Raw genomic sequence first — 12,563 nt, 5'->3', positions numbered from 1 at the left:
CACGTATATGCTGTTTGAGGGGTTCTCATGTGTCCAGCCGGGTATGATAGTCAAATGTCCATGATATTAGGCAAACAACCATTCCACCATCATCAGGTGACGGTGATGCAATGATCTGTCTGCCCTCTGCTGCTAGTATTTATCTCTTGTGGGTCAATGTATGATTCTGTGTCCGACAGTGCGCAGCATGTTCGGTTTTGGGGGAAGCAGAGGCTGCCGTAGGTGGTAGGAAGGGGGGCACAGTATCTCTTCGGCAGCCATGCCAGAATGATCTCATGTCTGCTTGCACCATTATTCCTTGATAGGACTTATTTTTGGGTCCCAGGCCTTGCTGAGTTGGTAACCAGTGTCCCTGTTGACAAGGTTGTCCGTTATGCGAATTTACATGGCCTCTTTGAAAATGCAGTCCCAGTAGTTATTTCTGGAGCCAATACATTTGTCTTGTAATAATTTGCTGTATGTTCAGTGATTATGCAACATTCTGCTAGGGCAGATTGGCTTGGTTGGCATAGGCGCGTATAGTGATGGTGTTCTTTGCCTTGATCTTCCAACACACAAAATGTTTGGCCAATATAGGATTTGACACAGCCACATGGAATTTTGTATACATCCACTTTCTTGAGGCTGAAATCATGTTTCACTGTTTCTAGTAAGGTGCATGTCTTAGCCGGTAGTTGGAAGACTGTGTTGATCTTGTGTTGTCTCGTTACTCTCACTATTTTGGATGATACGCTGCCTGCAAAAGGTAGTAATGCCAGCCCTTTGTTTCTCTTTTTGCCATTTGTTCTTTGTCTTGGTCCCTACTGTGCTTCTGTTATTGGAAGGACCTTTGGATTTGGTGGTTGCCTTATCCATTCTTGCTGAGCACAGTCTTCAGGTGTTTGAGTTTCATTGATAGGTTTTTTTCATCTGAGATCACAACTGCTCTGTGTACCAAGGTATTACGAACTCCATTTAGCTAAGCTGGATGGTGGCTACTGGAAGCATTTAGGTACAGGTCAGTGTGTGAGGACTAGCAGTACATCTCACCTGCGCTGCAACAGGACATCAAGAAAGGGTAGTTGTCCATCTTTCTCGATTTTCATAGTGAACTGTATATTATTATAGATGGAATTTAGATGTTGTAGAAATATTTGTAGTTGGTCCATTCCATGTAGCCAGATTACAAATGTGTCATCCACATATTGGAAGAAACATACAGGTTTCAGTTCAGCAATTTCCAGGGCTACTTCTCTGCAACTCTCCATGAATAGGTTGGCTACCACTGGAGAGTGAGGGCTCCCCATGGCCACTCCATCAGTCTGCTTGTAGTACTGGCCATTGAAGACAAAGTGGGTCGATGTTAACATATGCCTGAAAAGTTGTGTCAGTTCTGCCCCGAATTTCTCACTGTTTAAGTTGATTGAATCTGCCAGAGGGACTCACGTAAATAGTGATACTACATCAAAGCTGAAAATGATGTTGAATTCTTGTAAAGTTAGCTCCTTTAGGTGGCCAATGAAGTTCATCGAATTCCGGATGTGGTGTGCACATTTTCCCACAAAGGATCATAGCAGGCCTGCCAGATGCTGTGCCAGAGAGTATGTCAGAGACCCTATGTTGCTGACTACCCGTAGCATCCCATCTTTATGTGTCTTTGGAAGGCTAAATATCCTCTGTGCTACCGCCAAGTGTTGGTGAGGTCTCATGATATCCTTATCCTTGAGTGCGCCATTTTTCATCAAGTTGGAGATGCTTTGATGTATCTTCTTAGTAGGGTCTGTTTTAAGCTTCTGATATACTGAATCATCTACTAATTGCAGCAACTTCTGTTCATAGTTGCGTCCCTCAAGATTGATGGTAGTGCTCCCTTGTTGTCTGGGAGAACTACTACCCCTGTATTTTCTCTGAGGTTATGTAGTGCTGTTCTTTCCACTCTGGAGATATTTCTTCTGGCTGGTGTTGCTCTTGAAGGAACCTGGCACATTTCCCTCCTGATTTCTTCAGCCTTGTCATCTGGTAGCCATCAGACCACCTGTTCTATTGAAGATATTTCAGTGAATGGGAGAGTTTGCAGGTGTTGGCGCAAAGCTGGGCCCCTTTTCAGGCACAGCTATCGCTGTGTCATCAAGTGGTTTCCCCATGAGATTGGTCTCTGTTTCTTCTTGTGATTTGCCAGGTAGCTGTGCAAACTTAGTGATCTGCTTCTCCATGGATATCGAGTGTGTCCAGTCTGCTTTGGCCCAGGTGACACCATCCACCCACTCCCAGGCATATTCTTGAACCACAAAGGATTATCATAGGTAAAGGTGCAGCAGGTCCTTGGTGCTCTTGTCGAGTTTCTGTCGGGTGTAGCAATTCTGTTCCCTGACCAGGGCCAGGCTGGCTCTACACTTGATACAATTCATAGCAGTTGTGCATATGTGACACAAGTCTTTGGTGAAGGTAGGTATGGTGTGTTTGTCCCTTCACCTTAACAAGAAGGCGAGAGAACTTAGCAGACATCCTTTCTGGTTTTGAAGCTTATCCAGTTTCTTCACCAGATGGTACATATGCTCCCCATAGAGGTTGGTAATATGTGCTCTGAGGCTTTCCCATTGTCTGTGCTGTTTGAAGGGTTCTCAGGTGTCCAGCTGGATATGATCATTGAATGTCCATGATATTTTGGAAAATAACCATTCTGCCATCATCAGGTGGTGCTAATGCAATGATCTGTCCACTCTCTGCAGCTAGTATTTATCTCTTCACAGGTCTAGGTGCGATTCCCTATGCTGATGGTGTGCAGCTTGTTCAGTGGTGGGGGAAGTGGAGGCTGCAGTAGGTGGCTGCGGTAGCCAATCTGGCCTAGCAGAACACTGAATAAACACTGGACACACAGTGAATTATGACAAGACAAAAATACTGGCCCTACAAATAACTGCTGGGTCTGCATCTTCAAAGAGGCCATAGAAATTTGCATAACAGACAACCTCATCAACTCAGTAAGCTCTAGCAAGGAGCAACAGTCAACAGTGCAAGTGGACATGAGATCATTCTGCCACAGCACATGGAATAGCACCTTGACCTGCGAGAGATAAATACTAGTGGCAGAGAGCAGACACATCATTGCATCAGCACCACATGATGATGGCAGAATGGTTATTTGCTGAAATATCGGGGCATTCAATGACTGTATCCAACTGGACACCAGAGAACCCATCAAACAACAAAATAAAGATTCATGATTTGGATAAAAATTCAAGGTGAAAGGACATCAATACTAAGATTTGCTGAAGACAATGCTGTCCTGAGTGAAAGTAAAGAAGAATTACAGCATATACTGAACTGAACGAACGGCCTAATGAGTACAGAATATGGATTGAGAGTAAATTGAGAAATGTTGAAAGTAGTGAGAAGTAGCAGAAATGAGAACAATGAGAAACTTGACATCACAGCTGGTGATCATGAGCTGGATGAAGTTAAGGAGCTGTGTTACCTAGGCAGCAAAATAGTCCATGATGGATGGAGCAAGAAGGATATGAGAAAGCAGATTAACATGGGCACATGGGCAAAAAGGGCAGAGGAGATTAATGTTTAACGCCCCATTGAAAACAAGGTCATTAGAAAACAAGGTCATAGCACAAGTGATCTGTCTCTAGGGATTAGGAAAGGATGGGGAGGGAAATCGTCCATACCCTTTCAAAGGAACCATCTGCCATTTGCCTGAAGCACTTTAGGGAAATCATGGAAAACCTAAATTAGGATGATCGGATGAGGTTGTGAACTGTCATCCTCCCTAATGCAAATCCAGTGTGCTATCTACTGCGCCACCTTGCTTGGTGCAAAAAGAGCATTCCTGCCCAAGAAAAGTCTGCTAGTATCAAACATAGGCCTTCATTTGAGGAAGAAATTTTTGAGAATGTTCATTTGGAGTACAGCATCGTATGGATTGTATGGTAGTGAAACATTAATTGTGGGAAAACTGGAATGGAAGAGAAATGAAGTATTTGAGATGTGGGGCTACAGATGAGTATTGAAAATTATGTGGATTGATTAGGTAAAGAATGAAGAGGTTCTCCACAGAACTGGTGAGGAAAGGAATATATGAAAAACACTGATAATAAGAAGGGACAGGACGATGGGACATGTGTAAGACATGGGGAATAATTTCCATGTTACTGTAGGGAGCTGTAGAGGGTAAAAACTGTAGAGGAAGAAAGAGATTAGAATACATCCAGCAAATAACTGAACACATAGGTTGCAAGTGCTAGTCTGAGATGAAAAGGTTGGCACAGGAGAGGAATTCATGGTGCATCAAATTAATTAGAGGACTGATGACTCAAAAAAGTCCTCATTAGTCAATCTTCCTATAAATTATCTGAATATCTAGATTCAGGGTTGAAAACATCAGCTAGTTACTAATAGCAGATTAAAAGCAGATGTGTAGTAGAATTGAGGAGGCAGCAGACATCTTCAAATTAGCAGATTTCTTATTAATTTACGCAATTATATTTGGATAGCATAAGTGGGAACAACATTAAGCAGTATAGTTATACTTAGCATACCTATTTTCACTATTGACCTAGTAGAATATTAAGTATGTACAGTGTCCTTATGTTATGTTAATGTATTCCTTAACTTGTTCCACATCCATGAAGGTTCTCCTTCTTGATGGAATCTACGTAACTTGATGAATGAATGAGTGAAAAAATGAATGTCTGTTCAAATGAAGCTCGTGTGTAGTAGGGCTTCCAGTATACTGACTGCAGCTGACAAGTGATGATAAGCGCAAATGACGGTGATGTGTGTACATAAGTAGGCAAGACATGACCCATCATCACCATTAATATTATCTTTTGATACATGTAAAGACATCCCTGTTGATGTGAGTTGTTCTTGTAATGACTGCACACAAGTACTCTTTGAATAACAGGTACACTGTGCCAACAGTGGCAGTAAGTCTCTTTTTAATTTCCTTACATCACTTATACTATGCTCTTACTTGCATATTCAGTATGCAGTTATCACATAGGATTGCTTGGAGATAACACACACTAAGTATCACACACACATTTATTAATCACTGATACATAACAAACGAACATGGCAGTAGAACAAGTTGCGCGCCAAAAGTGCAGACTAGAAAAAACCATCCAAAGAACAAAAGCCACAAAGGTAGGGCACTCTGTGCCAGAGATGCCACAAGTACTTTTCAAGTTATGAGTTTTCTTCCTGGAGCATGCCTGTTTTCATGACTGAGTGCACTTCTTGTATATTTTAATTACAATATGATAAAACACATACAGAAACTTAGAATAGGGATGAGTGTAGAATATCAGATGCATGATCTGTGTGTAGAATGAAATGAAATGTCGTGTGACGAGGGCCTCCCGTCGGGTAGACCGTTCGCCTGGTGCAAGTCTTTCGATTTGACGCCACTTCGGCGACTTGCGCGTCAATGGGGATGAAATGATGATGATTAGGACAACACAACACCCAGTCCCTGAGCGGAGAAAATCTCCGACCCAGCCGGGAATCGAACCCGGGCCCTTTGGATTGACAGTCTGTCGCGCTGACCACTCAGCTACCGGGGGCGGACTGTGTGTAGAATAATACCACTTTATTGAAGATGACATACACAAGACATCCGGATAAGAACAGAGCACAGCACTTACTAAACACTCAGAGAGAGAGAGAGAGAGAGAGAGAGAGAGAGAGAGAGAGAGAGAGAGAGTCCATAAAGTCCCTCTTGTTGGTCAGTAATATTGTTGTTATGGTCAAGAGCCACCAAACTTATCTGCCATGCACCTTGCACAGTATCAATGTTTTAATTGTGCCACTAATGATGACTTCAAAGCTTGGCACTAATTTTGCAAAACTGTAAATGACTATTAATATTACACAGTTTAAGTTGCTATTATTGTATTACAAATGACCAACATTCAATGTGGTGTAGATTAGTTTCTGCATGTTCTATGGATCATATTTGCAACACATTAATAGTTTTCGTAACAAGATACTGTTTCTCTGTAAAAACATGCTACATAACTGCATTCATTTTCCTTTTTTTAAATTTTGATCTATGACAATACCTCACAAGTGTAAACCATTCAAATATAAACTATCTGTTAAGAAGATCATCTATGGAGTAAAAGGAACTGTCAAGCAGAAATGATTTCAATCAGTTTCTAAAACTTCCATTATCTTACAGAACTTTAATTAATGAAGGTGGTCAAATATTTTTGTGGCTGCATACTTCTCTTCTTTGTACAGTTGTCAAGTTAAGTTGTGGATAGTGGAGAACATGCTTGTTAATAGAGTTATATTTATTTCAGCTGCTATTAATTTCAGTTCGTGCCTGATTCTTCACAACAAACTTCATAAGGCAGTTATGGGATTCTGGATATGGATAGTAATACACATAATAAACAGTTCCCAAGTTTTCTATATACACATATATTTTACCATAAAGATGGATACACATGAACACTGCATGAAGTACAAAGGCAAATTGAATTAAACATGGCAGCTTGTCAGAGCAGTTAATGGTCCAAAGATTGTAATTTGTGCGGTCGATGTGACCTATCAACGCCACACAGCCCCCCCCCCTCCCCCCTCCCCCGTCCCACAGTACGGAGTATGGCCTATGAGCCCTGAGTGGAGGTCATGGGGTCATGTGGGTGTCAGTGTCGGCGTGAGTGGTGTGAGGCAGCAGGCTCACAACTAGAAGCACCATAGCGGTATGGGAGACGAGGCAGCGCGTGAGCCTGCCTTCCCCGTGCATACTGAGCTGTCCAAATAAATGAAAGCTCGAACACATGATGGGTCGCACTCTTGCGAGAGGGACAAGCTATGCACTATCTTGACGTTGAGTTCCTCGGTGAGGGTAGGGTCTGTGCTGTTGGTGAGCAGTACAAGCACATGATTATCTAACACCATAATCAACATGACGTCGACACAGTCAGGTCGTATGTTGCAGCGGAAAATGAAGGACGGGGTGTCTGCGTCTCAAGTACCTGAAATGTCTTCAAAGCCTGTGAATGAGGATGATGATGACATGCCTGAAGAACCCTCGAACTGTGGTGGTGACTCGTTGGAGGGAGAAAACCCAACCCAAGCGTAGGTTGAACAGACTCATTAGCGGGTTTGTTAAAAGAACATGTGCTCTGGCAGTCCGACTGGGACGGCAGAGCAGTGTCGAAGTCTATGAAGGCAGGCTTGAGCCTGTGTAGAGAAACGGTTTGCAGGTGATCTTTTATCATAATGTTGAACGTCGTCTCACCCCTCTGGAGTACTTCGAAGGGGCCGAGGAAAAGGGGTTGTGAGGGTTGTTTGACAGAGTCGTCCCTGAGCATGACATGTGAGCAAGCGCTGAGTGCGGTCAGCATGTAAGTGTCAGCTAGGGAATGGCTGACAGGTGGGTGTAGCTGGGTGTTTCTAAAGTGTGCACGCATCCTTCCAATAAAGTCTGGGAAGGAGGAGGAATCCCCGGGATCTTGGGGGAGAATTAGTTCCCCAGGTAAAACCGGGTTTTTGCTGAAAATGAATTCAGAAATCATCCCATGTAAATCTGTTTTAAATGTAGAAAGTAGGCCCAACAACACCCAAGGAAGTGCCTCAGACCAGAGACAGTCATGGCACCTGAGTGTAGTTTTTAGGGTGTGGTGCCATCGTTCCACCAACCCAATGCTTTGCAGGTGGTAGGCTGTTGTATAGATCTTTTTAATACCGCAAAGATTACAGAGAATCATAAAGAGTGCAGATTCGAACTGTCAACCCTGGTCGGTTGTGATGATGGATGGGCAGCTGAACCAAGTGATCCAAGAAGAAATGAATCCTATGGCCACAGTTTCTGCTGTGATGTTGGGTAAGGGGACAGCTTCCACACAACGAGACATTTGGTCTATTGTGGACAGAATATACCTGTGGCCCTCCGATGGAGGCAGGGGACTGATAAAGTCGATATGTACATGATGGGAATGTCCCTTAGGGATGTCAAACTCGCTGAGTGGTGGAGAGGTGTGACATCCTATTTTGTTTCATGGACAGGAAATGCTGCTGCGTGCCCATGTTTGGCAGTCCCGTTTCACATCTTTCCACACAAAATGCTCGGTGATGAGGTGAGTGGTGGCTCAGATGCCAGGATGGGCGAGATTAAGCAAGTCGTCGAAAACCTGTCGGTGCAGCGTAGGTAGGAGCAAAGGCCGCAGAGTGCCTGTAGAAGAGTCGCACCACACTTTGTCTGAAATGCCAGGGAACTCAGCCTTGGTAAACATGAGCAAAGACTGCGGGTCCATGAGCAGACCCTGAGTGTCCTCGTCCAAAGCCTGTAGAGCGGCGAGGTCAGATAAATCAACGATACTTGAAACAGCATTGATTCGCGAGAGGAAATCAGCAGGGATGTTCTCCGTGCCTTTGATGTAGCGTACGTCTGTAGTAAATTGAGAGACCAGGTCGAAGTGACGGAAGCGTCGGCGGGAGGGGGGGGGGGGGGGATCCTTTGGTGGGTTGCAGAAGGCGTCCACCAACAGTTTGTGATCTGTAAGAATGAAGAAAGGATGGCCCTCGATGTCAGTGCGGAAATGTTTGATGGGCTCGTACACCGCCAGAAGCTCTCTATCAAAAGCAGAATATTTCTTCTGTGCTGTAGACAGTTTTTTGGAGAAGAAATGAAGTGGTGAAACTGTGTCACCTTTGCTCTGTAGTAATACTGCCCCAACCTCGATGTCGCTGGCGTCCGTAGTGATGAACAAATCGGCAGACTGTCTGTTGTTAACTTTGCCTTGGGTAACAGGTGAGGCCATGCAAGGGACAGTGATGGATGCTGAGTTGCTTGGCTGGCATGCGGGAGAGGGGGAACGTTTATCAACAAGCAGGGTGACTGACTGCGTAGCGGGCATGGTCGTGCTGCGCGAGCGACTGTTATTAGAAACACTGTTTGAAACACGAGGCGCTGTGCGTAGTGGGTGCTTAGGCAGTGCTGAGGTCACTGAACGTGAATTGTCACATGCAATGAATGTTTTTGAACTAACCTGATGAGTGTTTGAACTGATGCTTGGCGATGAAGTTCGATCCAGCGCAGGAACTGTAGATTGCAGTTTCAACAGCGAGGTACGAGCTGCAGCGAGCTTGTTGTAAGTGTGAGCAATGCGTTGTTTCAGCTCATCGTTCTCCCAGCGGAGGTGCACCACAGAGTCATATTCCAAAAGCAGGTTAGTGACACAGGTCACAATCTTGCCTGTGAGGGCGGAACACTCTTGAACTAAATCCCATGTTGCAGTAGAAATGGAACAAGGAGAATGGGTGCCAGAGCATGGTATCTGAGTGTTAGACGGGTGGTGTAACACTGAACACTGGACTATGTACAGAAAGAGCTTGTAATGGGACAAAAATTCCATACCGAGAATTGGTTCGTCAATGTCGGTGATGTAGAAGGTCCACGGGGAATGCAGAGAAGCGGATAGGTGCACCATCACTTTCAAAGAACTGACAGTTTGTAACATTGATGCATTGACAGCTTGTAGGAGAGACCTTGTTGGTGAAAAGTCAGTAGGAGCCAGTGATCGAGATATGATAGACATGTCAGCACCAGTGTCAATTAGGTAGACAAACTGCAATGAAATGTCTGTCACATATAAATGACTGCTTGGTGGAGGAGACAAGTGGACAGAGTGCAATGTTAGGGAATGCCTCTGAAGTTCCCCACAGGACTTGGCATCACTTAGTTCCTGCGGTTGGTGTTTGGGTGTTGGCAAGGTAACCTGCACTTCTTGGCCTCAGCTCCAAAAATCTTGTGGTACCAACAGTAAGGATGAGCCAGATGTGGCGGTGGCGGTGACTATGATAGCGGGGGAGGCTTGTCCTCATTGATCTGTGCTGGAACATAAATTGGCACATATGGAGCGTCGGCGATTCTTGAGTGCTTGGAAAGAGAAGAGAGCAAACGAGTACTGCCTTGTGGTGTAGAAGGCATAGGAGCGGAGCGGGTCTGCCTGCAGACAGCCAGTAAATAGGAGGTGTAGTCTCACACAGCGATGGTGGATGAGCTGGGTGTTTCTGGTGCAGGAGCACATACAACTGATCTGCGATGTGTAGACGAGAACCGATAGACTCGAAAGAGTGCGGCAGTAGGTGTATCTGTAGGTCAGTAGGTAACTTGGCATTCCATACTGCACACAGGGTGACGTCTGGCATCGTGTGTTCACTCACGAGTAACCTGAGGTGGCGCCAAAGTTGTGATAGAGTGCGGTCCCCCAGGTGCTCCTCGTATAGAATCTTGATTATCAATTCCTGTGGTGAGCAGGCAAGTTGATCCAATATCATTTTCTTGGTGAACTCATACTTCGGTGGCAGTGGAGGCGAAAGTAGGAGATCACACATTAAATCTGAGTGGTTGTGAAGGTGTGTGACCAAACATATGAAATTGGAGTTGTCATCAGTCACTTGATGCATCTCGAAGAGGTGCTCCACCAATGTAAACCATGAAACTGGATTGCCCTCTTATAGGGGAGGTAGCTTGGTTAGGCAGCCTGGAGGTGGAGACGAAGGTGGCTGCGGTCCCGCTGCACAAGAGTTCATGCTGGGATCCAGCATCACCGGAGTGGAAATGTTACTAGCACACACGGCTGGTTGTAATGTCTCTGAAGATGCCCAAAAACACGATGCGGCAGGCATGGTCAGTACCGTGGAAGCAAATTGGCAAGCAGTGCATAATGAGGGCCCGTAAAGTGGACCGGAAATTGCAGGAATAGCACTGACATTGTCCAACTCGGAAATGATGTGGAAGGCCAGCAAAGCAGACGCAGACGCTACTGCAGAAGGAGCGAGTGGTTGTATGGTCAGAATCGAGGCCCCCCCGTGGGTGAGGGGTTGGCCTGAAGCTTAAAGTGGCAACAAAGAGAGTTTTCCATGCACACTGGCCACATACCCTTCGTGGTAGGACCATAAAACACTGGTAAAACCTGTTGGCGGTTGGACTGTCATAGTACAACATTGCTGGGTGAAGAGGCTATGTTGAGTGCACTCGTACACACATGGTCACAAGCTGGGCTGCTGATCTGGCGGTTTGTTATGGCGAACTGTATGCATAAAAATGTCTGATACTGATTTGTGAGGAAGGTGAGGTGGTGTAGCTTGGTAATAGTTGACTGCATGTGCGTTTTGCACAAATGGTGGCGTTGCACATGGCACTACTGTAACCGACGTCGTGGCACATGGAGGATCAAAGCACGTGTGCGAATTTCGGTCCCTTTGAACTTCATACGAGTGGTCGATTGTCACACTATTTAGTAGATCATCCACTTCACTTTTCACTTGTTGTTGTGCATAATCCAGTGAAACAAAACCTGAGTCCATTGTCTGAGCTAACTGCGTAACACTTGGTTGTTGTGGAGTTGCTAAAGTAGAGGTTATCCTCGTCGAAGATTGTGGATTGTTGTCTCTTAGCTGTGAAATAACCAATGGCGGAGGGTTGTGTTGGCCTGGTTGTAAGAGCTGGACCTCCAAATCTTCGCAAAGAATGTTCGGTGATGTAGCCATGGCGTCATATGTGAAACCTGTTGATTCTATACGACTGGGGTGGAAGTCGCGGACGATGGAGAACTTTTTGTCCGGGGTCACCAATATGGGATACTGGATATGGATCATAATATACGTAATAAACGGTTCCTAAGTTTTCTATATACACATATATTTTACTATCAAGACTGATACACATGAACACTGCATGAAGTACAAAGATAGACTGAATTAAACATGGTGGCTTGTCAGAGCAGTTAGTGTTCCAAAGATTGTAATTTGTGCGGTCGATGTGACCTATTGATGCCACACAGTAAATATGTTGTGATACTATTGTTATTATTGTTTTTATAGCAGATTATGACTATAAAAATTAAGCACTTACTACAAACACTTACAATATTCACTACTTAATAGTCATAAGGCCCTAAATATTACTCTAAAGAGCTTTTACTGTATTTTTTGGCACCTTTACAGGAATTTGGTTGGGATCCTATGATTATTTTTGGTGTTGTTATTGAGCAAGATTTTGGAGATGGAGCTGAGAGATTCATAACAGCAGATCCAACAGAGCAGCTACTTTCAGGGAACTTTGCTCAAGTTCCATTGATAGCTGGAACAACAAAAGATGAATTCACTTGGAAAGGTCTGGGTAAGTACTCTGTTTTCTATATTAACTAATACTTTTTAAAATAGTCAGCAAATTGAAATATCAGTATGAGGAGCAAAGAGTCACAATCTACATTTCTCATAGGGAGTCAAAAAATACTTACAATGGTCAATAAGTAAGATGAGATATCCTTTAAATATAAAAACCACACAGCCAGCAGTAGCTGTTTTAGTAATTGTACACACAGTTCTATGTTAAAATAATTTTTGTTCATAATTTTCTCCATGTATGAAAAACATAATCTAATATGAGACTTAAAAATGTGTCCTTTTGGCCTAGGGAGGCAACCCCTACAGAAAATAGGGAAGTTGCAAAGACTCAAGTAAGCAACACCATCACTTAACTTACCCTGTCAAGGGGTCTGTACATTCTTATAGAAAACATTGTAATATGTACTGCAAGTTTCATACACAGCCTC

General features: G+C 44.2%; 1 protein-coding gene across 2 annotated transcripts in view; it reads left to right on the top strand.

Moving 5' to 3' along the window:
- Nucleotides 1-12,563, top strand: part of LOC126235991 (esterase E4-like) — a 102,117-nt gene that overhangs the window by 36,373 nt on the left and 53,181 nt on the right. For both annotated transcript variants that reach the window (XM_049944986.1, XM_049944987.1), the window contains exon 6: nucleotides 11,953-12,127. In XM_049944986.1, the coding sequence (XP_049800943.1) occupies nucleotides 11,953-12,127 (175 nt within the window). The remainder of the gene's footprint in view (nucleotides 1-11,952; nucleotides 12,128-12,563) is intronic.

Source organism: Schistocerca nitens, chromosome 2, assembly GCF_023898315.1.
Source record: "Schistocerca nitens isolate TAMUIC-IGC-003100 chromosome 2, iqSchNite1.1, whole genome shotgun sequence".
In the NCBI taxonomy this organism is placed as follows: domain Eukaryota; kingdom Metazoa; phylum Arthropoda; class Insecta; order Orthoptera; family Acrididae; genus Schistocerca; species Schistocerca nitens.
The sequence above is the reverse complement of the archived record's forward strand: the minus strand, read 5'-3'. Positions and strand labels throughout refer to the sequence as shown.